Below are 27,956 nucleotides of genomic sequence, written 5' to 3' on the forward strand. Positions count from 1 at the left end.
GAAAGATTTAAAAGGGATATTTTTTTCATGGAGAGGATGGTGCGTGAATGGAATGAGCTGCCACAGGAAATGGTAGAGGTGGATACAATTCCAACATTTAAAAGGAATCTGGATCAATACCTTAAAGTCTTTCGAGGGATATTGTCCAAATGCTGGCAAATGGGATTAGATTAATTTAGGATATCTGGTTGGCATGGATGAATTGGACTGAAGGGTCTGTTTCCATGCTGTATAACTCGAGGACTATGATAATCAGGGTGGCCTGAGAGTCCTTTGTTTCTGCTCTGAATAACAGCTCAACTAATGGCTATCCTTCCATCACACTCCACTAGCTGGCTGAACCTGCTCTCCTTGGGGTCCACACACTTTCTTAAAATAAAATAAAAGGTGTTGCAATGAAAACCCACAAGTCCTAGCTGTTCCTTTCTTTTTGAGGGATATGTTGAATATTCTTTCTCCAGTCCCACTCTGGTCACCATTCACTTACTTTCATTTTTGTGCTAACTGCATTTATCTTAATCAACAACTTGAATTTGTTATTGCGCTCACAACTGCCTTTTACATTCTTGCACATTTCGCAGATCTGCTCTGGTCTGTTGTGCATTACAAATGTTGGTGATGTTTCTTGCCTTTTAGGGCTTCTGCAACATTGAGCCAGGAAGGAGTCTTGTGCATAACACAATAACAACATTTATTTTGGTTCCCAATTGACTCTCAACTGGCCTCGGAGGCCTAGAAAGTCACTCAATTGGACATTTGTAAACAGCTATATGAAGTCTGCCATTTCTAAAGTAGCCACAAATGCTTTGAGCACTGGAGTACTACGTGAAATAATTCTCTTTGGTCAACCACACTTTTGTTGGCACATTAGGGTATAGGTACTGTCTGACACATTTATTCTGTTCTCTGAAAAAAAATCAGAAGAGGGGACAGAATATGCATTTAGCAAGAGCTTGAAAGCAAACATGCTAAATCTTAAGGAAAAAAACATGTTGAAATGATTAGGCTACAATGTCTTCAGAAAATGCAGACCAATTTCACAAGGTGCTTATATTTTTGTCTTAAGTGAGCATTCTTGTTCTTCATTTCTTGAAAACTTACTGAAGAAACAGTTTCTTCATCATGTTCTGAAGAATACGGTGTAGTGCAGGATCATATAGCAGTGATGAAGGTGATCGCAGCCAACGATAAAAGTGCATCACTTGGTTATCAGCATAAACATTTTGATAGTGAGTGATCTCCTTCACCCAGCCAACAACCATGCTTTTCAAAATTCTGGAACAAGAAAACATACTTGAATGAAAATAAGAAATAGTATAAATAATACACTATAACCACATACATCAGTGGGCTTATCTTCCTTGCACAGCTACACTGCTGTGAGGAATTAACAACTGGCACCAAGTTGAGAGCTTGGACTACAGCATCTTGAAACAAATGGTTACATTTAAAGTATTAGCTTTTGACCCAAAAGAATATCAGATTGATCGATGCTCAGATCCTGATGAAGAGTCCCAGTGAAACTTCTGAAACTCTCCTTTCCACACAAATACCTGAAAGTGTTGGAGCATAAAGCTGCCTCATCATAGCTGGCAAGTGCATTAGCTGCCTGATTACCAGCCATCATGTCTTCAAGGGAAGCTTGCTGGATTACATCGAAGCTGATACCAATACTGGATGCCCCCTCCATATCATTAATGTGATGAGACTGAAGGATGGTGTTCACAGCCAAACTCTGAATATCCAGTTCCACAGAAACTACAAAAGAGAACCAGAATATAAATATTACAGAAAATACTTAATTCCAATTATCAGAGTTAAAACAGATCAAGTTTTTGAGAAGGCTTGGACAAAACTTTAATACACCCTTACCAGTCAACTGAACAGTTGCTATATGGAGGCTAACTCTGTCAGAATATGCACAACTTTGAGGTGACAACACAAGTAAAGAGTGCAGTAACAGGCAGAGGAGAATACTTCAAACTTAAGGAAAAGTTCACAAAACTAAATTCCTCAAAGTGCAGGTAGGCAGTAATGAAAGCAGTGGCAGCATACATAAGCTAATGTTTGGGTAGCAAACCACGACCCAGCACAAACTTGAAAATTCAACAAAAGGAAACATCAACAAGATTTTCAGTTGTGGAGAGTAATTTGTACTATACAGATAACAGAGCTACATAAATTTCTGTTTTTCAGCAGCAGCAACTTGAAGAGTGGGAGCTTGGACCAGGAGCCTGCCAGGAGCGGTGAGTCACTGATTTGAGCTTTTTCATTTGAAATCAGAGAGCAGAGGTTTCTGGGAGAGGAGGGACTTCTTTTTATTTCCGTCCAGCTATATAAGTCAGTGTTTTCTCAACTAGAGACCCTATCCTTGTAGGGCCTCCCATCCAACCACCTCCTCTAGTATCCCATCCAAGTACATCTGCAGGAAGTGCACCCAACTCTCGCTCGTCCAAGATCGTGTTAGGGAACTGGAGGGGGAACTGGATGAACTTCAGATCATTCGGGAGGCAGAGGCTGTGATAGATAAGAGTTTTGGGGAAGTAGTTACTTCTAGACATGAAGAAAGCGGGTTACTGTTCGAAGGAGGGAAAAAAAAGTCAGTGGAGGGATCCCCTGTGGTCGTTCCCCTGAAAAATAAGTATACCGTTTTAGATACTATTGAGGGGGATGACTTACCAGTGGTATGCAGTGGGGCCCAGGTCTCTGGCACAGAGCTTGTCCCTGTTGCACAGAAGGGAAGGAGGGAAAGCAGGAGAATGTTAGTCATTGGGGACTCAATAGTTCGAGGGTCAGATAGAAGGTTTCTTGGGACCGAACGAGACTCACAGTTGGTGTGTTGCCTCCCAGGTGCCAGGGTCCAAGATGTCTCGGTTTGTATCGTTGGGGTCCTGAAGGGAGTGGGTGACCAGCCCCAAGTCATGGTCCACGCAGGTACCAACGATATAGATAGAAAGAGGGATAAGGATGTAAGACAGGATTTCAAGGAGCTAGGGTGGAAGTATAGAGCTACAACAAACAGAGTTGCTATCTCTGGTTTGTTACCTGTGCCACGTGATAGCGAGGCAAGGAATAGGGAGAGATATCAGCTGAACACGTGGCTGCAAGGATGGTGCAGGAGGGAGGGTTTCAGATACTTGCATAATTGGGGTTCATTCTGGGGAAGGTGTGACCTGTACAAACAGGACAGTCTTCACTTGAACCAGAGGGGTACTAATATCTTGGGTGGGAAATTTACTGGTGCTATTCAGGTGGGTTTAAACTAGCTCAGCAGGGGGATGGGAACCTAAGGCATAGTTGCAGTGTACAGGAGGATGAGAGTAGGGAGGACAGGTACAGGATTTCAGGATCACAGGAATGTGCTGGCAGACAGCAAACTGTTTTGAAGTGGGTCTACTTCAATGCCAGAAGTATCTAAAATAAGGTAGGTGAGCTTGCAGCATGGATAGATATCTGGGACTTTGATGTTATGGCCATTTCGGAGACGTGGATAGAGTAAGGTGAGGAATGGATGTTGCAGGTTCTGGGGTTTACATCTTTCATTCAGGACAGGCAAGGCAGTAAAAGAGGGGGAAGTGTGGCCTTGTTCATCAAGGATAGTATAATGGTGGCTGAAAGAATTTTTGATGAGTACTCGTCGACTGAGATAACATGGGCTGAGGTGAGAAACAGGAAAGGAGAGTTTACATTGCTTGGAGTTTTTTATAGGCTTCCGCAGAGTTCCACCAGGGAGGTGGAAGAGAGGATTGGCAGAATTATTCTGGGTAGGAGTGAAAGGTGGTCATTATGAGGGACTTTAACTTCCCTAACATTGACTGGAAATGCTATAACTCTAGTACGTCAGATGGATCAGTTTTTGTCCAATGTGTACAGGAGGGTTTCCTGATACAGTATGTCGAAGGGGAGACAAGAAGGGAGGCCACACTGGATTTGGTGCTTGATAATGAACCAGGCCAGGTGTTTGATTTAGTTGTAGGTGAGCACTTTGGAGAGAGTGACCATAATTCAGTTACATTTAGTTTAGTGATGGAAAGGGATAGGTACATGCCACAGGTCAAGAGTTATTGATGGGGCAAGGGCAATTATAATGTGATTAGGCAAGAATTTGGATGCATAGAATGGGGTAGCAAAATACAGGGGATGCAGACAATGGAAATGTGGAACTGGTTTAAGAAACAAATATTGCTTGTCCTTGATAGGTATGTCCCTGTGAGGCAGGGAGGGAGTGATAAGGTAAGGGAACTGTGGTTTACTACAGAAATTGCATTTCTTGTTAAGCAGAAGAAGGAGGCTTATGTGCTGATGAGGCGAGAGAGTTACAGATCAGCTAGGAAGGATTTAAAAGAGAGTTAAGAAGAGCAAAGAGAGGACATGAGCAGTCTTTAGCAAATAGAATAAAGGAGAACCCTAAAGCTTTCTATAGGTATGTGAGGAATAAAAGGATGACTCGGGTAGGAATTCAGCCAGTCAAAGACAGAAGTGGGAAGTTGAGTGTGGACTCTGTGGAGATCGGAGAGGTGCTAAACGAACATTTCTCATCTGTTTTCACTCAGGAAAACGAGCATATTGTAGAGGAGAAGAATAAGGTACGAGATATTAGACTGGACGGGATCGAGGTTAGGTACAAAGAGGTGCTATCAATTCTGGAAGGAGTGAAAGTAGACAAGTCCCCTGGGCAGGATGGGATTTATCAAAGGATGCTCTGGGAAGCTAGGGAGGAGATAGCAGAGCCTTTGGCTTTGATATTTGAGTCGTCATTGCCTAGAGGTTTAATACCAGAGGACTGGAGGATTGTAAATGTTGTGTCTTTGTTCAAGAAGGACAGTAGAGATGACCCAGGTAATTATAGATCAGTGAGCCTTACTTCTTTTGTAGGAAAGGTTTTGGAAAGGATTATAAGATTTATAATCATCTAGCAAGCAACAATTTGATTTCAGATAGCCAACATGGTTTCGTCATGAGCAGGTCATGTCTCACAAAGCTCATTGAGTTTTTTGAGAAGGTGACTAAGCTTGAAGATGAGGATAGGGCAGTAGACGTGGCATGCATGGACTTCAGTAAAGCCTTTGTTAAGGTTCCACATGGTAGACTGTTGGAGAAAATGCAGAGACATGGAATTGAGGGTGATCTAGCAGTTTGGATTAGAAACTGGCTTTCTGAAAGAAGGCAGCGAGTGGTAGTTGATGGAAAATATTCTGCCTGGAGTCCGGTTACTAGTGGTGTGCCACAAGGATCTGTTTTGGGACCATGCTGTTTGTCATTTTTATAAATAACTTGACGCAGGCATAGGTGAATGGATTAGTAAATTTGCAGACTAAAGTCAGTGGAGTAGTGGACAGTTTGGAAGAATGTTACAGGTTGCAGGGGGACTTGGATAACCTGCAGAATTGGGCTGAGAGGTGGCAAATGGAGTTCAATGCAGCTAAATGTGAGGTGATGCACTTTGGGAAGAATAACAGGAAGGCAGAGTACTGGGTCAATGGAAAGATTCATGGTCGTGTGGATGTGCAGAGGTGTCCATGTACATGGGTCCCTGAAAATTGCCACCCAGGTTGATAGTGCTGTTAAAAAAGGTGTGTTAGGTTTCATTCATCGAAAGATTGAGTTCCGGGGCCGCAATATCATGCTGCAACTATACAAAACGCTGGTGGGGCCACACTTGTAATACTGTGCATAGGTCAGGTCGCTATATTTCGGGAAGGATGTGGAAGCATTGGAAAAAGTGCAGAGAGATTTATCAGGATGTTGCCTGGTTTGGAGGGAAGATCTTATGAGAAAAAACTGAGGGACTTGGGTCTGTTCTCATTGGAAAGAAGGAAGCTAAGAGGAGATTTGATAGAGACATACAAGATGATCAGAGGATTAGATAGGGTAGACAGTGAAAGTCTTTTTCCTAGGATGATGACGTCAGCTTGTACGAGGAGGAATAACTACAAATTGAGGGGTGATAGATTTAAGACAGATGTCAGAGGCACGGTCTTTACTCAGAGAGTAGTAAATGTGTGGAATGCCCTACCTGCCAATGTAGTCAACTCAGCCACATTAGGGATATTTAAACAATCCTTGGATAAGAACATGGATGATGGCAGGTTAATGTTGGGGGACAAGCTGAGAATAGTTCACAGGTCGGCGCACCATTGAGGACGGAGGGGCCTGTTCTGCGCTGTATTGTTCTATGTTCTAAATGGGCATGATGTACAGTGATTATGTTACTGGACTCGTAAACTGGAGGCACACATTAACACCTCAAAATGAAGGTTCAAATTCCAGCAAAAGCAGGTGGGAAATTTAAATTCAATTATAATTCAAATTCAATTCAATAAAATCTAGAATACAGTGTCCAGCATCAGGAATGCTAAAATGTTGACATTTGACAGCATTTGAAGTGATCCACAAAGCTTTTTGAGACTTTGTTAAGATTACTGCATTTAATTCTGGTCGTTATGTTACTGGAAGGATGTGGAGGCTTTGGAGAGAGTGCATATAGGTTTAACAGGATGCTGCCTGGATTAGAGGATATGAACTATAAGGTTAGGCTAAAAAAACACAGCATGTTTTCTCTGGAGCGGTGGCGGTTGGAGGAAACTTGATAGAAGTCTATAAAATTATGAGCTGTATAGATAGGGCTCACGGTCAGAATTTTTTACCTCTAGAGTTGAACCATCTAATAGGAGGGAGCATTTAAGGTGAGAAGGGGATAGTTCAAAGGAAATTTCTAATCAGGAAGGAAATCAGAGTTATAGGGGAAGAAGACAGAAAAAAGTGGATTTGAGGATCATCAAATCAGCCATGATATCACTGAATAGTGGAGCGTACTCAACGGAATGGATAGTGTACTTCTCCTAATTGCTGATACTCTTATCCTCTGTATAGTTGTTTTATTTCTTTGTTTGTTGCAGCTTTTAGGCAGGAATAAGCACAAACGAAACAAATGAGAAAGGTGCAAATTTTGTTCATTGCACTTAGGAGTACACCATTTGGTCACTGAAATCTGGTCCACCGTTTGCTATACCATGTGGTATTGCCTATGCAAATATAGATGTTTTTTCTAGGGTTGATTCCTTTCTGCTTTTCTCCATGCTCCAGTTATTTTATTATTCTATGCTTTGGAGAATTAGAGGGGGAAGGATAGGCAATAATCCACACTTTTGAACAATATATATATATCAAGCATAGTTATCCTTATGAAGGTAGGTCCATTGTTGTACAGCAACCCATGTACCTGTGGAGTAACACCCTGGATTATTAATCTCAACTGTTGACTTTTCATCAAATTCCATAACCAGGCGATTATCGTCTGCTTCCTTTCCTCCCAGATCAGGTCGTGATGTTGGAGAAAGCCACAACAGATGGTTATGTCGTCTAAGATGTCTGGAAAAGAAGAGGTCTGATCCAAAGGTTGAGATGTCATCTGGAAGATTTCCAATAGGAATATGATAATACCTGGAAATAAATTATGTAATTAGTATTAAATAACATTTATTTACTACATGAAAATTTATTAAAGCATGATTTCACGTTCTTACTTTGTTTTACGACATCAGAGACAAACCCAATACTGTACAAGTATCTTCAGGCAAAATGATAGAATGTGATCTATTCAAATTCTGTCAGCCTCAGGTCGTCACATGTGGGTGTGCACTCCCTCCCAATGTTTAAAGTTTTGCCTCTGAACTTTGAAACAGAAACTTCTCTATCTACTGGATGTAGAAGGTCATTGAAGAATGTTCTTGAGAACCTCTACCAATGTTACCATACAGCTTGAACTTGAAAGAATGCAAGAATAATAGATTAGATTACCTACAGTGTGGAAACAGGCCCTTCGGCCCAACAAGTCCACACCGACCCACCGAAGCGCAACCCACCCATTCCCCTACATTTATCCCTTCACCTAACACTATGGGCAATTTAGCATGGCCAGTTCACCTGACCTGCACATCTTTCGACTATGAGAGGAAACCCATGCAGACACGGGCAGAATGTGCAAACTCCACACAGTCACCTGAGTCGGGATGCGAACCCGGGTCTTTGGCGCTGTGAGGCAGCAGTGCTAACCACTGTGCCGCCCACATTATACACAGAGGATTATACATTTGCAGGCCTTTTCTCAAACAGACAGATAAGACGGCCAACAATGCAAATTTCAATGGCAGGTTCCTGCTGATTTCCCTCTACCTTATTCTCCCATTTCTAAAACAATGTCAATGAAATAGGGGCATTGCTAGGTAGTCCAGCGTTTATTGCTCATTCCCAGTTGACCCCAAATCTGAGTGGCAGCCAAGAGTGAACCACAGATTCTGGAGTCACATGTACGCCACACCAGGCAAGAACGGCAGATTTCCTTCCCAAAACGGAACATTACTGAAGCACATATTCTAACAACAATTGATAATGGTTACATGGTTGCCATTAGACTAGCTTTTAATTCCAAATTTCTAATGAATTCAAATTTCAACATGCGCCATGCTAGGATTTTATCCATGACCCCAGAACAAGAGCCTGGGACTCTGGTTTACTAGTCCAGTGACAGACATATTGTACAACCTGTTGTAGTCTACTTTTGGCAACTGTACGTTCTCTTACCTGGCCATCTCAAAAGCCTTGGACAAAATACTATCCAAGTTGAGGTAGTGTCTGATCATTCTGCGGACACCATGGCGCTGCCAATCCAGTACACCATAACTAATATCATCATTTACATGAACAGGCACCAATGGAAACTCATCCAAAACTGACATCCCGTTTGTCAGCCTCTTTAGCTGCCACTTTGATTGTACTGCAACAAGAGTTGGTCCTCTTTTCTCATCCTTTAAAAGAAAAAGAACTTAAAATCAATTAACTTCATGCCATCCTACTACAGATTGCAGCATTAATATTAGTTTCAATTTGCTTCCCTCCCTTATATTTAATAATTGACAAAGAACAGAGTTACTGGATCAGTGGTGCTGGAAGAGCACAGCAGTTCAGGCAGCATCCAACGAGCAGTGAAATCGATGTTTCGGGCAAAAGCCCTTCATCAGGGTGAAGGGCTTTTGCCCGAAACGTCGATTTCACTGCTCGTTGGATGCTGCCTGAACTGCTGTGCTCTTCCAGCACCACTGATCCAGAATCTGGTTTCCAGCATCTGCAGTCATTGTTTTTACCTAAAGAACAGACATATACAGTGGTTACACATTGCCAGGGACATCCTACTATTGTACGCCTACACTTTGCCAGCCACACATTTAAGAGAATTTCAATTCCTGCAATGCCTTTTAGCAACACTAAGATAAAACATAGCTGATAAATAGCAGTTGTAGCCAAACAACGAGTGCTGCATCCTCCTATGTTTTGCAATCTATCTCAAGTATAACAGTCAGCACATGGCTTGATGCTATTGTACAATTCATACAGATGGCTGTAAGGGTGGTAAAGGCATAAATCCTCAAAACATTTAAGTAGTATTAAGATGTGCACTTGTGATGCCAAAGCATACAAGGCTATGGGGCAAGTGCTGGAAAATGGGTTTGGAATTGTCAGGTGGTTGTTTCTGACAGGTACAGTTACAATGGGCCACAGGGCCTTTCTGTGCTGTAAATTTCAATGATTATGAGAATATATATTCAACTTGTGAGCAAATCCACCTCAAACAAAGATGATGGAATTGTAGTAGTCACTCATCTATTGTAGCAGTGTCCACAAGTGAAGATACCACACTAAGCAAATAAAGTCAAAAATTGCAATTATATTTAGAATATAAATAGATAAGAAAGTTTAAGCTCAGATCTGCTAAACTGATTCCGTTTAGTATCTATCCTTTAATTTGCTTGTCTGTCTATCTTGTAAGTTTGTAAAAGTGTTGGCATTTACTTAAATATATTTAGCTGCTTGCTTTGGATTATCATATGTATTAAATAAAAGGTGACATTTTATTCAAAACCTGGAAGTTCATTACAGTAAAATACAGATATGCAGAGCTGCATTGTGGACATAGCTTTTAAATGTGTGGTCCTGCATATTAGAGCATTAGTTTACATATCATATTCAAGATGCACTACACAACTCACCAACATGTCAGCAACACCTCCCAAACCCTGGCAGCTGTGTCACCAAATGCAAGAGAACAGCACCACCTTCAAACTCCATTCAAAGACATCCACCAGCTTGATACAATGCATCAACATTTCTCCATCACGGATTTGACTAAGATCTTGAACTCTCTACCTACCACTACTGTGGGGGTACTTTCACATTATATTCAATGATTTCAGCTGGTTATAATACAGAACGAGTAAGATCCCAGATAGAAACCTTCTTTGATAGACTGTAAGTTCTATTTTCTTTAGTTCTGTATGGTGGTCAGCTGTTTAACATATTTACAGAACCTGTCAATGTACTTTCAATAAAATAACCAAGTTTAATACATACAAAAGAAAAACAAAAAATATTTTACACTATGCAAGTATGATTTAAAATGTTCTTAATACAAAATTTCAGAAGGAAAGATTGAACTTTTCACTTAAATGTCAGGGAAGGGTCACCTTAAGTCCATGGTAAAGCTTTTATTCAGTTAACATGACTGTCACTTATTTGTTTTATCAAATTTTTGCATTCTCCTGATACTTTCTGCTTCAATTAAAGTCCCTCCCTGAGACCTTTAAATAAGGTACAAACTCATTTCACTTACTCCTTAACAAATGTTCCTTGAATGCACATCTTCAACATCCTAATAGCTTGCTGACGTCACTGGAGTTTTTCATCTACTGATTTCTAAGCCACTCAGGACTTGTTTTTAGATCAGACTGCAAATAATAGCACCTTGGCTTCAAAGGATTGCATCTCTCTGAATGAACCTGCACACTTCTTGATTTCTTCTGGATTGTTCTGACTGTGTCACAAGACTCTGGTTGACAGGCAAATAGCTTTTTCACATTTTTTATCTTTGCTTTCTAATGCACTGAACTGTATACTTTAAAGGTTCAAAAACTGCATGGTATCATTCATATAAACAATTCAGACATGACCACAGGGGGTATTGTTAATAAGTTTGCAAATGACACTAAAACTGGAGTTGCAGTGGACAGCGAAGAAGGTTTCCTCAGAGTAGGATCTTGATCAGATGGGCCAATGGGCCATGGAGTGACAGAAGAAGTTTAATTTGGATAAATGTGAGGTGCTGCATTTTGGAAAGTAAATCAAGGCAGGACTTATACAACTTAATGGGGACTGTTGCCAAATAAAGAGACCTCAGAGTGCAGGTTCATAGTTCTTTGAAAATACAATCACCGCTAGATAGGATAGGAGGAAGGCATTTGGTATGGTTTCCTTTGTTGGTCAGAGTATTGAGTATAGGAGTTGGGAGGACATGTTGCGGCTGTACAGGACATTGGTTATTGGAATACTGTGTACAATTCTGGTCTGCCTCCTATCGGAAGGATGTTGCTAAACTTGAAAGGGTTGAGAAAAGATTTGCCAGGGTTGAAGGGTTTGAGCTACAGGGAGAGGCTGAATAGGCTGGACCTGTTTTCACTGCAGCATCAGAGGCTGAGGGGCATGGATAGCCTTATAGAGGTTTAGGAAATCATGAGGGCCATGGATAGGGAAATTAGACAAGATCTTTTTCCTGGGGTGGAGGATTTCAGAAATAGAGGGTATAGGTTTAGGGTGAGAAGGGAAAATTTTAAAAGGGTCCTAAGGGCAACTTTTTCACACAGAGTTTAGTGTGTGTATGGAATGAGCTGCCAGAGGAAGTTGTGGTGGCTGGTACAATTACAACATTTAAAAGGCATCTAGATGCGTATTTGAATAAGAAGGGTTTAGAGGGTTATGGGCCAAGTGTTGACAAATGGGACTAGATTAGTTTAGAATATCTGGTTGGCATGGATGATTTGGACTGAAGGGTCCGTTTTCATGTGTTCATCTCTGTGACTCTAAATACTGTACTGAAATGCACTTAAATAAAACAAATCTCCAGATATCGTGTCATCACTCAAAAAAATTCTAGGATGAAACTAAAAATAAATTTTCCTTTTCTTAACACAATAAAAGTATAATTTCAAAATTAAGCTGCCATTTTTCCACTTCAGAACACAAGCTCTCAACCTTCACCATGTTATGGAACAGCAGTGTCTCAAGAGGGTGACTCACAACGATCACATTAAGAGAAAGAATGGTAACGCTCACATTTCATGTGTAAAAATTACTTTCAACTCCAATGAAACACTAAAATACGACGTTTTAAATTGTTCCTGTTGAACAGAATCCAGATGAATTCAGTAAACTATCATTCACATTTGAAAACTTCTAACAGCTCCCTCAAAATTAATGCAAAAATATTTCAGTTTAAAGCTCATATTATATTTTCCAGTCAGCCATAACTTTTGGTGCTTAGGTAAAAATGTCAAGCAAACCAATGGATTAGAAATGGGTGAACAAACCATTTTTGTACTGTTAAAAAAGGAATAATGCATTACCTTATAGTTCAGCAAAAGACGCTGAATCGCTCTGTAGATTAACTTTGGGTCTTTTTCTGCCTGAACTTCAAATGTGTGCTTATCAGGTGGCAGCAGTTCTTCATCTAATTTCTCCAGCATAGCAGTGCGTTCAGATGCATATAGATTATTCAAATTCGGCATTTGATTACTGCGCACCTAATGAAATATAAAAATGGATAGAATAAAAATAGTCACCACCAGATTAAAATCTTATGAAAATATTCTGGTTCCTAATATATCATATCATTTTAAATTATGAACAGTTGTTAGTCAGAAATCAACTTTAGATCAGTGAAAATCACCATGGACTAGACAACTGCTACTAAAATATATTAAAAAATATAAGAACATTCACTGAAGGATTATTGTATAATTTTAAATCAGTAGTCAGTCACTATCATCTGTAAAATTCAAAATTAGATTACATAATAGGTCTGACAGTCGTATTTCAACCAAGACTTATTTACAAAAGATCAATGCATTCCCAAAGATCCCTCATTCCATTTGAGAATAATAAAGATTAGAAGTCTCAACATTTGGTACTGTGCATGATCAACTATGTTTCATGGAAAATTCGGTACTCAAGAGGTGAAAAGTTAATTACAACTATGTAATATAGACCATTAGGCTTGTGCTAGCTCCATCAAAGAATCGTTCATCTGTCCTATGTCCCTGAATCCTGAACACCTTGCAACTGGAACAGTATCCTCTCTTTTTCTATCAAAATAATCCATAAAAGTGAACATTAACATTACAACATGGAACAATGTCTTTCCCAGAAAGCAAATAATTACAATACAGCAGCATAGAAAATCTAATTACTTCAAAATATTTTATATTAATATATTTTCCACACCATTGATGATTAATCTCAATTTAATGACAATTGTATTTGGCACCCAAATAGCAGCCCTCTGTATTCAAACACTAAAATGATACAGTTACGTCGTCATGTTGCAATGTAAGTGTCCAAAGTCTGATTTTTGAGCAACCCTTATTCCCAATGCAGGTGGTGATGAGGACATGCAACATTTAGTCTTGAAACCGGATGTACATTCCGAGTAGGTCTCAGTCATCTTATGTAGCTCAGCTTTCCAATCTGGACGGTTGCACATCTTCCTAACTTTCAGTACTTGGGTTAAAAGATTTTCGGGTTCTTTTGGCACGCGTTTTAAAAATTAGAGTAAAGTTCATCTGTACAACTTTGAAATGTACGAAAACTCTTGACAGAAAATTTATTTTGAAATATGCTCAACATCAATCAGAAAAACATGATTGTGCTTTTGAAGGCATCTATGTTCATAGAACATAGAACAATACAGCGCAGAACAGGCTCTTCGGCCTCGATGTTGCGCCAACCTGTGAACTATTCTCAACTTGTTCCTCTACGCTATCCCATCATCATCCATGTGCTTATCTAAGGATTATTTAAATCTCCCTAATGTGGCTGAGTTGACTACATTGGCAGACAGGGCATTCCACGCCCTTACCACTCTGCGTAAAGAACCTGCCTCTGACATCTGTCTTAAATCTATCACCCCTCAATTGGTAGTTATGCCCCCTCGTACACGCTGACATCATCATCCTAGGAAAAAGACTTTCACTGGCTACCCTTTCTAATCCTCTGATAATCTAGTATGTCTGTATCAAATCCCCTCTTAGCCGCCTTCTTGCCAATGAGAACAGGTTCAAGTCTCTCATCCTTTCCTCATAAGACCTTCCCTCCAGACCAGGCAACATCCTGGTAAATCTTCTCTGCACCTTTTCCAATGCTTTCACATCCTTCCCGAAAAATGGGGACTGGAGCTGTATGCAGATGTAAGGATCACCTAAATAAAAACTACACACCAGTCAAGTTAATTGTAGTGTTTAAGGAAATCCTAGAAACAATAATCTCGGATAAATTTAATGGTCACACAGATAAGTAAGGGTTAACTATGGATTCTTAAGGGAAAGTCATTCGATAAGAATATTATCATTTCCTTCCTTCAAGTACTTGTATGTTAGGATCTTCATTGTCCTATTTGATATTTTTCAGATACAACATGGAGACCAGGTGTAAGAAAAGATAGTCTTCTTTTATGCCTGACACAGATGGTCTTGCTTTTGTGAAATGGGGCAGTCAGGATGTTTCTTTGGCATAGCCATAGCTTGATGCCCAGTTTGAATTTCCTATTATCCCACATAGGCTTAGTCATATAAAAAATATTTTCTGATGCGTAAATGTAGCTACTTACCAAGAGAAAAGCTATTTATTAATATTGATTGTACATACAAAGCTTGTGTACATCATCTTCGATGTTATTGAAGCTTCAAGTGTAGTTTGCACAAATAGTGAGTCTTTAATGTGAATGTTGGTAAAGTCATGTTTTTTAAAATAAAAAAATTGTAGGCATAAACTCATGCTCCCACCATAAACAAACATTATGGTGGTTCGACATATTCTCCTCTGCAGCAATTGTAACGAGGTCAGCCAGAAGAATCTCAGAATATGAGTTCCCTTATTGGGGCTGTTACCTTGGTCCAATCAGGGAGCCATAGCTGACAGATTATAAATAGAAATTTCAGAGCTGACCCTGAAGAAGCTGGATCAGTATCAAGTATTATGCACATGTACATAAATAGTAACTTGGTGATGGGACAGTGGCCTTTGGAGTTATTTCATCCATCTTTCATAAAACGCATCTTTGAAAGGAAACTAAGGATACCACAGATGTCACTACTATTGCTAACCAGCAATTGAAATGAATCCTCAAGCTCAGTGACAAATAACAGCATTGAGAATCCATTTTTGATTTCATGATTCTCACTTCATAACTTTCATGGCCATCCACAATTATAATAAGCTGCACACACCACCCCTAGCTTGTTCCACAAATTGTCCCCCACTACTTTAACGTTTCTTGGTATGCAGTACTCTGACAAAGATAAACACTGACATGCATTCAGCTCTAATAATATTATCCAGTAACTAGCTTCCATGTTTTGTACAAGATCATTCCATCTAACAAATTCTGTCTAGACAACCCTTGACAGAGAAACCTTGTGTCCATCGAAAGTCCTTTTTGAAAATGTCCATTTTACTAAGACAGCAGCAATTGCCCTAACCTCAGAGGAAACAGAATATCAATTACAAAAGTGAAAAGGCATATTACATGGGGATATCACTTAGTTGCATCTCCACAAGTTATTCATTTCATGGCACTGGCAATGACATGCCATCCAACTACATAAACAATATCCATACCAGTTTGTTTTCCTGATCTGAACAGTGTTAATCCTGTATCTACTGAACACAATTTTCCTTAAAACACAGAATCTTGGAGCTATAGGCATTAGTAGGTCTTTAGTATCCCGAGCCAAACTGAAGGTTTCCAACAGACCCAAGTGGAATTTTGTTCAATTCCCATCAACCACATGGGTACACTTTTCAGCGGCAGTCACTTATCATCAGGGAAACTGTGGCTAACCACGAAGCTAGCTGGGTCATGATCAATTCTATTTATCGTAGTTCAGCTAGCACATCAAAAGAATTAAATAAGGCCCACTTTTGGTCTTTTACAATATTCTTAAAACAAAACACAATTTTATGGGATACAATATTCCTTCTTGATGTAGTCATCTGTACTTAACTCAATGGCTGATTGTTTTTTAATTACTTACAGTGTCAAGAACAAATACAGAAGCCTTCCTTTGAGAGGGGATGAACAAGCCAAATAAAGCCTTATTCCCTTGGGCATTGTGGTAGAAGTAAATATGTCGAATGCTACCTACAAAAAGAAGAAGCCAGGAATTATTTCAATTGTAATCATAATTGACATTTTTCCTAAACTCTAATTGACCAATGGCTCAGCTTCTTAAACTTTGTAAATGGGTGGAAAAACCTTTTTGAAATGGATGCCAGCATAAACACTTTGCTACAGAATTAAGCTGGTTTGAAATTATGATCAGGGTCAGAGCTTGCATATTCTGGTTTGAAGGACTAGTGCTTTGGGCTATTCTAAGACATCAAGTTTGCAGAAGTGCAACTTAAGATAGAGCCACACACTCCGTAAGTCTCTGCTAGTACAAGACACACAGACTTTAAAATAGCACTTGCCAATATAAGGAAGGACTGATTACTGTGATCTGAAACAGGTACCATAAGTACAACTTGAATAAAAGAGGAACTATTGTCAATCCACAGAAAGCTAAGAAAGTAAAAAGGTTTTAATAACACCATTCACCATCTCAGGTTGTTCCACAGTACTTCATTGGCTCTGAAATGAATACACTGAGGATGGACTCGCCATATGCTAATGCGCATTTTGGAAATGAGACTGCATATGCACAGCTGGTTTGCCCCACTTTAGCTTTTCAGATGATGGTCTTTTGATTCATACAAGTTTGAATTTCCATTCATCTTTAGATATAAATCCACCTCTATGCTGTGAATGAATTGGTATCACTGTCAGTACTGAAGGAGGCTGGGTTAGAAGAGGAATCAAACATGCCCAAATTGAAAGAAGTATGGTGTTCTCATCAAGGCAGGTTGGAAGTCTCTAATGAGGGGAGGTATTAGGGGAGAGGTGGGCGATCATAGGGCCTTAAATTGGGCTACAGACTGGTGGACACTCTGATGCCTTGCTCTACCCATAAAGTAATGGCAGGGGAGGGTGTACTGGCAGCAGAAACAAAATCAGAAATTGCTGGAAATGCTCAGCAGGTTTGGCAGCATCTGTGGAGAGAAATTAGAGTTAACATTTCATGTCGAGTGATCCTTCCAAGGTCCCTTCACTCAACCTGAAACATCTACTCTAATTTCTCTCCATAGATGCTGTCAAACCTGATGAGCTTTTCCAGCAATTTTTGTTTTTGTTTCAGCGTCGGCAGTTTTTAAAAAATTTTTTACTTGAAATTGTGAGGCTAACTTCAATTTTCAATATTGTAAAGCAGAGTAATCTGTTCTGAAAATCTAATCTGTGAAACCAAAACTATCAGTTGATTTTAATTTGTGTGAAATTAGAATTTGGTATCAAATCTTCTCTACCCAAATTTCTTTCACCTCATAGAATTGCACTTTTTGGGAACTTTAAACACCATCAATAGATAAACTGCTGAAAAGTTTAAACAAAAAAAAGTGAAAATTTTGTTAAAAATATGACTTCTGGTACGTAGAAAATTGGCAATTATTTCTAATTTACTAAATCAAGTAAATTTCCTGTTTCTCATACAAACTTAATACGAATTGAGAAATGTTTCTCTTGAAGCTTTGTTTGCAGTTAATTTCAGAGCTTGTGTAGTTTTGGTTCAAGAGGGATTAACCATAGATTGAGATGGGTGGAAAAAATAACTTGAGAAAATTCTGTAATTTGTAACAAGTAGCATTGACTTTGTGGATGCAAGCCTGTGGAAATTTGCAAACATACTACCTTGTTGAGACTGAAAATAATCATTACATTACAGGTATTGTAAAACCAGTGACAATATCAAGAACACACTTATATCAAACCAGGACAAGTGAAAAAGCTACCTATGAATCAAAGCTTGTTCACTAATCAGTAATGTTTACAAATTTTATTTGGCTACTTCAGACTACTTGTCTTGTTACTAAAGGGATTAGCACTATTTAATTCAAACTAGGAAGCCCATTTTTAAGCATTCTTTTAGAGCTAAGAAATTTAATTTCAGATTTTTTTCTACTCCCTTGTGATACATCTTCAACTGACATATTGCTTTTAGTCAAGAAGCTAATGCCACTTAAGTAAATAGCTAAAGACTAAATATCCTCAATGTTGCATTTTAGCAATGCATTAGGTTAAACTCCCATCCAAATACTCGTTTACTTGAAATAAAATAAAATTATAGTCAGCACAGAGCTGAAATTGATCACTTATGTAGGAGTTTGCTGTCTTGACTGTAGAACATCCATTTCAGTTTCTCAAGTTTTATTAAATTGCCTTCCTCACATTTCCATGAAGCCTCCAACAGAGGAGATCAGAGATCATGGACTAATGGGAAGATTCTTGATAGTGTGGATGAGCACAGAGTTCTCATTGTCCATGTCCATAGATCCTTGAAAGTTGCCACCTGGGTTGATAGGATTGTAAAGAAAGTGCACGATGTGTTAACTTATACTGGTAGAGAGATTGAGTTTCGGTGCCATGAAGTCATGCTGCAGCTGTACGAAACTCTGATGTGGCTGCACTTGGAGTATTGCGTACAGTCTGGTCGCTGCATTACAGAAAGGATGTGGAAGCTTTGAAAAGGGTGCAGAGAAGATTTATTAGGATGTTGCCTGGTATGGAGGGATGGTCTTATGACGAAAGGCTGAGGGACATGAGGATGTTTTCGTTTGAGAGAAGGTTGAAAGGTGACTTAATTGAGACATACAAGAAAATAAGAGGGTTAGATAGGGTGGACAGTGAGCATTTTCCTCAGATGGCGATGGCTTTAAATTGAGGGGTGACAGATATAGGATAGATGTCAGAGGTAGTTTCTTTACTCAGAGAGTAGTAGGGGCGTAGAATGCTCTGTTTGCAACAGTGGTAGGCTATGTAAGTTAGCTCACTGAGCTTGAGTTTGTTTTCAGACGTTTTGTCACCATACTAGGTAACATCATCAGTGAGACTTCAGTGAAGCGCTGGTGGTATGTATCCTTTAGTTTCATTAGTTGCTGTTTAAGTGTTTTGATAGGTTTGTGGGCTACCATGCTGCCAAGGGGTCTGAGTAGTCTGGATTATGTCAATGATATAAGGTAATGTGGTTATAGATTTTGGTTGCATTGTGTCTGCTTGTTTGGGCTTGTTTCTGAGGAATCAGCTAAAGAACCTAAAGGATCAATTAGAAACTACCAGCAAAACAAACATCATTTACAAGATACAATGCAAAAATTGCAAAAAAAACACTACATCAGACAAATTGGCAGGAAATTTGCCACCAAGATACATGAACACCAACTGGCCACCAAAAGACACGACCCACTATCACTAGTTTCTATACATAGAGACAAAGAAGGACACCACTTTGACTGGGACAAAACACACATCCTAGCACAGGTGAAATAAAGACAACCATGAGAATTCTCAGAGGCATGGCATTCGAACCAGAATACCATCAATAAACACATCAATTAAGATCCCTTGAAAAAAAGAACCAGAAATGACATCACCCACCTTAAGAAACCAAGACCTATAAGTAGAGACTCTCACTGATGATGTATGGTGACGAAACATCCGAAAACAAACCTTCAAAGCTCAGTGAGCTAACTTACATACTTATCATCAACCGGAGCTACAAATATTCTCAAGAATCAGTAACACTAGTAGACTTGCCAGCTTTAAGGGCATTTAAATGGTCATTGGACATATGGATGAAAACGGAATAGTGTAGGATAGATAGGCTTCAGATTGATTCCATAGGTCAGCACAACATCAAAGGCCAAAGGGCCTGTACTGCGCTGCAATGCTCGATGTTCTAACTTTTTTTGAATCATGCATTAGGACACCCAGATTCTTTTGCATTTGAGTTACACAGGTTCTTGGTTTAGATAGTGCGTTTCATTTTTATTCCTGGTCAGTCACATAATGGAAAGAACACTGGAGCCTTTCTACCCTTAGCTTCAGACTATAAAATGCAAGTAAAAGTGCCTGTTGTCAAAGCAACTCAGATTTCATGAACCACAATAGAGTACTGCTGATTCAATGTAAAATCTTCCATTAGGAACAGCTTCATGAGACAAGACAAGGGCTGAGCTGGGGCTAAAGAAACAAAGCAGGACAAGAGACAGCCATCATCTAAAACGCCGAATCACTACAACTGCAAAACTACAGACTTATGCAACCCATGAACCAAAAATTAATAATGTGTACTGTATAGGTATTAATTAGAAAACCTATTTATTGAGCTAGTATCTTTTCCTTTAATATTTTCATTCCTTTATGAACTGGAATGGAGTTGTTTGAAAGCAACTTTTTCCATCTCACTAATGAGCCTATTCACGAGTTAATTCTGGCATCCAAAAAGATGATTCAATCCATCACAATATTCTTGACATACAAATGCATATTTGAAAGTTTGTGGCTTGCTCACTCTTGCCTACCTTCAAAACTGAACTGCATAATAACTCATTTTTCTTAATTGGCAAGACGTCAAATAAATGGAAGCACACTATAACCTATTATAAAATGATGTAAAATTAGAATCACTAAGAAAAACAAATTACACCACTAGATAAAAATCAGTGTCTATTCCACTTCTTGTTGTTGAAAGGTGGGCATTTTCATCTCTATACTTGTGAAGTAGTAATTTAAGGCAAGGTAAAGAAACATATTTGCACATCACACAAGAGCTGTCCAATAAATCTGAAGAACCTTTACTTTCAAGCTGAAGATATTATGGCAAGTTATCCTCGAAACTGGTAAATGCCTTTGACAGCAACTCTTGCTTTGCAATATGCAAGTTGATAATGGAAGGACAGGAGATACAAATGAGTCATTAACACACCATTAAATCATTCCTCTTCCAGAGAAAAAACCACAAATCTTACTTATCTAGTTTTTGATCATAAGGATTCCCAGAAATTGGTTGAAGCTCCTGAAGAAGACACGTAATTACCTGGTTCCAGATAATTAAATTGTGCTAATGAACGCATTTCCAGTTGTTCCAACTCAAAGGTGTCCACTTCTCGTCCTCCAAGGTGAGGTGATAATTGCCTATTCACCATGCAGATACATCCAAGCTGGATGAGGGCACGAAAGAGCAGGGGAATCTAGGAAAACACATACAAAGAAAACCTGGATAAAGTTAACTATTCTTTAAAATACTACAACTGATTGTTGAAATCCAGTTAATTGTGATAATTAATTAGAAATTAAATAAAATACCTAAAATACTTTGAGAATTAGACTAGATTAATTTGTGCAGAAATGGAGATTACATTGGGATAATGATGGGGCATCTTGACACATTTGGCACAGGATAATGATAGGGTACTGAAATAGATACTGCACAACTGATTTTTTTTAGCTGCATGACAATATGGGATGAAAGATCAAATTGCTATCATCTGGCCCCAAACAATCTGGAAAATAACTCAAAAGCATTGTCGAAGATGACATGTCCCAATCTCCACTTTTAGAATCCTACACATAGTGCACTGCCGTTCAAAATCCAGTTTCTCCTGCATTGAGCACTCCTACTCTACTGAATGCCTTATGATAATCATGCATTGAATGGGGTCAAAGTCTTACACCCAATGTAAGTTGATGCACATTTGAGAGAGCCATACAGAAGCTAGAGTATTACACCTGACCCTGCAATCATGAACTTGCCTTTCCCCAACAAATGTTGATAATGCCAACATTATGTGGTTTTATTTCAGTTGTTGAGAATGTGAGGCTTTTGTTCTAAACTTAAACTTTGTTCATATGCACTGCCTGCTCTTTAGTTAACTAATTTTCTTTCAATGGGTACATATGCATGGTTTACAGAACTTAAAGTGGAAAACTGCAAATTTACTTTCCATAATAAGTCAAAGCACACTGGCATTCTTGAACACTTTAAATGTTAAAAATACCTTCAATATTCAAACAGCACAATTGACGTTTTGAAAATAACCATTGCTGTGGGAATTTCATTGCTAAATTGGACAATGCCATATTTGCTGACATCAAAAAGGCACTATTCCAGAGGATGCAAGCTATGAACATGAAAAAAACTGAATACTTGCTAACAATTGGTTGGACCTTTGGTCTGAAATAGCAGAGTTACATTAAATAAAAAAAGACAAAATAAACCATGAAAATAAAAGGACCAAGGTTAAGCTTATTTGTAAAAATTAAACAAGCCCCAATCTCTACATAAACAGTCAGTCAGTCTCCATTCTCACATTCCCATTATCTATTAACGTCAATATCCAAAGCTTTGCTTGACTTTTTAAAAATAAGTGCACAGCAATTTTCACATTTTGTTTAAATTTAATTATGAGAACAATTGCTTGTATTTCATTTGTTTTAACCCTATACTTAGGGCACTGAGGGCTTACATATGCAAGCAAAATGTTGGGGGTGGGAGATGCTCTTAATTATCTGAACAGATTCCCCTGGGGAAGATAATAAAAATTCCATTGCCTCACACATTAAACAGCATGATAAAAATAAGAATTCTTCATCTGGTTTCCATGGTTTGAATGGTGAGTAATTAAAATCTGAGCTGTTCTTTCTTCGCCTCTCCCAAAGTGCAATGTTATGCACTAGGCATTTTCACTGAACATGGATATGGTCAATAATATAACTATTAACAACCACTCCGATGAAGGGGCAGGTGGTGGACAGCAGTACGATCAAACAAATGACAAATATAATTAATGTAGAATTTCGGACCACTGTACACTTTGTAGTTGCAGCCTTTTGCAGAGAAAGATTGAAATTGAAACAGATAACAAAAAAGTGTCACAAAATCCCCATTCATAAAAATATTTGCTTTGTTTGAGAAAATTAGGTTTTAGGTATACAACAAGAGTCAATAGTGGATAGATCTGCTTCTAGTGAGGACCTATTAGAGTTAATGGTCATGAAGCTCATATCCATGTGTAACATCTTATCTGAAAAGGAACGTTTTAAGATCATGTTCTACAAAGAGCCAGATAAGGCCCATTTAATACATTTAAAGAAGCTGCCCTACCCAAGCAATTAACGAACTAAAGAGCCATCCAGAAATGGTATTTAACCGTTTATGAACTGGTTTGAATTGTTGCATATTTAGACTACTAACGAACAAGTATAAACCGATCATAAACTAGGAATAAGCTCAGCAATTTTCTGCCCTCCCAGGAGGCATAATGAGCAAGCTAAATATTTCTCTAGAAAACATTTTACTGTGATTCAGGATAACAGATAGACTTGGGCTGTAGTAATCCTCTGCAGCAGAAAAACATGTTTCAATTTGTAGATGGGAATTAAATGAGTCCCACGCAATGAAGAAGTGGCAGCCTTGTTTGGATCACATCCACTCTTCTATTGACTTCAAGTGAATAGAAAACCAAACGATATAAAGTCAGCTGCTGATTTGTATAATCAGTTTGTCATCAGCACCCAAGACATTTGGTGTATTTTCAAAATCAGAGTACATCACAGAGGTTCTGGTTTTGGGGAAAAATTCAAGCTACAAGAAACTAAACCTAGCCTACTATATATACATTGCAATCATCACCAACAACAATTAAGACCTGTGTTTCATAGACTCCCTCAATGTCTGGAGCAGAGAGGTCAGCATTAATTTCATTGATGTGCTCCTGATACATGTCTTCTGGTACAGAATATTCATATAGGTTGTAAACAATATTGGAACGAGGAAGAATGCGGTTGACCTGTGAACACAAATAAATCTCATTACCTAAGGGAGCAGAAAATGGCAACATATAAAATATAACTTTTCAGGTATGCAAATTTCTAACTCAATCTGTCCTATTAAATGAGACTTGTATATTTCATCTTTATTTTTTCACATGATAAATCTGCCAAACTCTTGCAGTATTTAAAAAAAAATTACACCACAATGCAACTCTAGCCCTCCGCATTTATTCAATTTAATTTTCTTATTATCATGTAATAAACATGACATGAAAAAAATGATGCTTGGAGAAAAGCCAAACAAGAGGAAGAAATGGGCAGACTTACTTTCTTGTAAACAGCGCTATCATCCGCTTTAGGGATGCGCTGATTGACATAGAATACTCGAGGAATGTTGAGTTTAATGCAATGCAAATCGTGTCCAACAACAGCCCACAGTTTGAAGATGCCAGGCTGACTTGTTTCTGCAATCTGAAGCATTAAAAGACCAATTTACTTTTCATACTTCACATTCAACAGGAATACAGTGAAACTACTTGCAGGACCTTTCCATGCCAAGATCACATTCTTCAAAACAAAATTACAATTTCAGCATTTTCATTCACTGTTGGCACATGGATATTGTTGATAACTCCACTGTTTATTGCTTGCCCAAACTGCTAAAGGTGGCGATGGTGAGTTGCCTTTTTAAGCCACTCCATTTGTGTGCTAAACGGATTCATGTACAGCACAATGAGAGAGAGTTTTAGAAAAGCTACGGTCAAAATTACCTTATGGGAAGTGATTGCTGGGCCTCTTGCTGAGATATTTGTATCATCGAGAGCCACAGGTGAGGTGCCAAAAGTCTAGAGGTTGGCGAACATGGTGCTACTATTTAAGAAAAGTGGTTAGGAAAAGCTAGGGAACTATAGACCGGTGAGCCTGACATCAGTGGTGGACAAGTTGTTGGAGGCAATCCTGAGGGACAGGATTTTCATGTATTTGGGAAGGCAGAGGTTGGACATGATCTCTTACAGAGTTGAGTAACACATTTGACAAGGTTCCTCATGGTACACTAGTTGGGAAAGTTAAATCACACGGAATAGAGGGAGTTTGCCATTTGCATACAGAATTGGCTGGAAGGTAGACATTGGTGGAGGGTTGCTTTTCGGACTGGAGGCCTGTGGCCAGCAGCACGCCACAAGGATCAGTACTGAGTCCACTGCTTTTTGTCATCTATATAAATGATTTAGATATGAACATTGGAGGTATAGTTAGTAAGTTTGCAGATGGCACCAACATTGGAGGTGGTTGTGACCAGAGAAACTGTGAGCATTGCCAACTGACCTGTACAAAGGGGATGTGTTTTCTTTGCCCAGGCCTCTTTTGACTCGACTTCGCACATCTGCGAAGAGTGTCAAAGGGAGTCACCTAGCTTGAGCAGGCTTTAATAAACTAACTGTTTGCAGAGGTTGGTATATGCAAATTGCATCGCGTGTGAGAAACCTCAGGAAAAGAACCAAACAGTTAGGCCAATATTGGAGTATTGCATGCAATTCTGGTCTCCCTGCTATAGGAAGGAAGTTGTGAAACTTGAAAGGGTTAGAAAAGATTTACAAGAATGTTGCCAGGATTGGAGGGTTTGAGCTATAGAGAGATGTTGAATAGGCTGGGGCTATTTTCCCTGGAGTGTCGGAGGTTGAAGGGTGACCTTATAGAGATTTATAAAATTGTGAGGGGTGGATAAGGTAAAAAATAATGTCTTTTCTCCGGGGTGGGGGAGCCCAAAACTAGAGGGCATAGGTTGAAGGTGAGAGGGGAAAGTTTTAAAAGGTATCTGAAGGGCCATTTTTTCAGGCAGAGGGTGGTGCTTGTATGGAATGAGCTGCAAGAGGAAGTGGTGGAGACTGGTACAATTATACCATTTAAAAGACATCTGGAAGGGTATATGAATACAAAGGGTTTAGATGGCTATGGGCCAAATGCTGGCAAATGACAAGATTTATTTAGAATATCTGGTCAGCATGGACAAATTGGACCTAAGGGTCTGATTCTGTGCTTTATACTTCTATGACTATGGCAGAAATACAGACAAGGGGAAGACAAATTAGTAGGAAATCAATAAACTTCCATTTATCAAGTATCTTTAACAAAGCAATTTAGAAGAATGCTATCAACCAAATGCAAGGTGAAAATCAGTACTGCAGATGCTGGAGATTAGAGTTAAGAGTGTGGTGCTGGTAAAGCACAGCAGGTCAGGCAGCAACTGAGGAGCAGGAAGATAGACATTTCAGGCGAATGCCCTTCATCAGGAATGAGGCTGGGAGTCTCGGTGGTGGATTAATAAATAGGAGGGCAGAGTGGATAGTTGGGAAGGAATATGGACAGATGGGACGGGTCAAGAGGGCGGTGCTGAGCTGGAAGGTTGGAATTGGGGTAGGGTGGGGTGAGGGGAAATGAGGAAACTGGTAAAATCCACATTGATACAATGGGGTAGGAGGTTCCCTAGGTGGAAGATGAGGCGTTCTTCCTCCAGGTTCTTCGTTCTCACCTATCCACTCCACCCTCCCCTCCGACCCATCACCTTTACCCCCACCTCCATCCACCTATTGCACTTGCAGCTATCTCCCTCCCAGTCCCACACCCCCTCTATGTTATCTCTCCATTAACTAAATGCTGACAATAAGCCTTGCAAGGAGATATTAGGGAGATATCAAACATTTGGTCAAATCAGTTTTAAAGGAATGCCTCAAAAGGCTATGTGATCATGATTTAAACAGGAAATTTCAGAGTTTGGAATCTCGGCAGCTAAAAGTATAGCTGTTAATAGTGGAATGATTACAATCAGGGATGCATGAGTCCAAACTTAGACAAGTCTAGATATCTAGTAAGGATGCACAAGATTAGAAATAAGGAGGTACGGTGTTATGGATGAATTTGAAAACAACCATACCAATTCTAAAATTGAGGCATTGCTTGATTAGAGCTTGTGGGTCAATAAATAAGGAAATGGAACCGAACAGAAATTTGGAAGCCCAGTTTGAATGACGAGCTTTTGTTTTCTGGAAAAGGGTTGGAGGTGATGCATGTCGATTTTGAAATATGCTGATAACAAAAGAAAGACATGAGTAAAAGTAAATTTGTGCAAGTTAGGATGCCGCAGGAAAGGTTTTAAGGTAAGCTTACATTTATAGTGAACAAGGTTATAAACCAGACAGAAGTGTGTTGGAATATTTCAATCTAGAAATTACAAAGGTACAAACAAAGGTTTTAGCAGATGAGTAGAGGAAATGGAAAAAGAAAAGATTTTATAAAAGAATACCAATACTAAGATTTAAAAGGGAGGCAATTCAGTCAAAAATGGTCATAGATCTGCTAACCCAAAGTTGAACTTTGATAAGTTCAACAGATAATTGTATATATTAAGGAAAAGAAGTCAATGCAGTGTGTATGGTCTTTCAGAAGAATCAATTAAAAAGAAGTGTCAAGAGGTATGTTTGAAAAATTCAGGCATTCAGTAAAGGACACATAGCAGAGTTCTGAGAAAATCTTAAGTTTAGTTAGGCATGGATAAGTGTTTTCAGTCTGGGAATGATTGAAATGGTGTATGTGCATACTGGATAGAAAATAACATCTTGAAATATGGTGACAACATAAGCACAAGTGTCTTGCAAATGTGGAGTAATGTATATCAGCCTAAAGTCCTCCTCGCACAAGGCAGGCTGATGCAATTTAATGGGGATAAATATGCAGCTTTGGGATGTATAAGGAGGCATGGAGAAAATATAGCAAAAGTTCCCCAGATTCAAATAGGAAACTAGTTATTTGAAGAGACTCAAGTTACTGGGCCATTTTGACTGAAGTAAAGAAGGTTAATAAGCAAGCAATTGGGATTCTTAATATTATGAACAGTCTTGATCGACAAACATTTAGACTTTTTTCTCATCTTCCAATAACTATCATCATTATGAGGAATCATTTTATATATGGAAGCTTGCTTGAAAACAGAGTGGTTGAGACAGTGTCTAGATCCTTTAAGAGGCAACTAGACAAACATTTCAAGCAAAGGAAGATGCAAAATTGTTGACAGAAAGATTAGTTTTGGTTTCACAAGAAGATCTACCTCAAGAATGATGAGTTGAATAGCTTTCTTTTGTATATTTTAATTCAGGAA

General features: G+C 39.0%; 1 protein-coding gene across 1 annotated transcript in view; it reads right to left on the reverse strand.

Moving 5' to 3' along the window:
• pole (polymerase (DNA directed), epsilon) overlaps positions 1 to 27,956 on the reverse strand; it is a 142,260-nt gene that overhangs the window by 34,672 nt on the left and 79,632 nt on the right. The window contains exons 32-40 of the mRNA XM_060843549.1: positions 24,131 to 24,274; positions 23,680 to 23,820; positions 21,069 to 21,222; positions 16,137 to 16,243; positions 12,453 to 12,629; positions 8,584 to 8,807; positions 7,223 to 7,443; positions 1,554 to 1,758; positions 1,102 to 1,275 (exon numbers count right to left, since the gene is read on the reverse strand). Of these exons, the coding sequence (XP_060699532.1) occupies positions 1,102 to 1,275; positions 1,554 to 1,758; positions 7,223 to 7,443; positions 8,584 to 8,807; positions 12,453 to 12,629; positions 16,137 to 16,243; positions 21,069 to 21,222; positions 23,680 to 23,820; positions 24,131 to 24,274 (1,547 nt within the window). The remainder of the gene's footprint in view (positions 1 to 1,101; positions 1,276 to 1,553; positions 1,759 to 7,222; positions 7,444 to 8,583; positions 8,808 to 12,452; positions 12,630 to 16,136; positions 16,244 to 21,068; positions 21,223 to 23,679; positions 23,821 to 24,130; positions 24,275 to 27,956) is intronic.

The sequence above is a fragment of the Hemiscyllium ocellatum genome, chromosome 24, assembly GCF_020745735.1.
Source record: "Hemiscyllium ocellatum isolate sHemOce1 chromosome 24, sHemOce1.pat.X.cur, whole genome shotgun sequence".
NCBI classification, from domain to species: Eukaryota; Metazoa; Chordata; class Chondrichthyes; order Orectolobiformes; family Hemiscylliidae; genus Hemiscyllium; species Hemiscyllium ocellatum.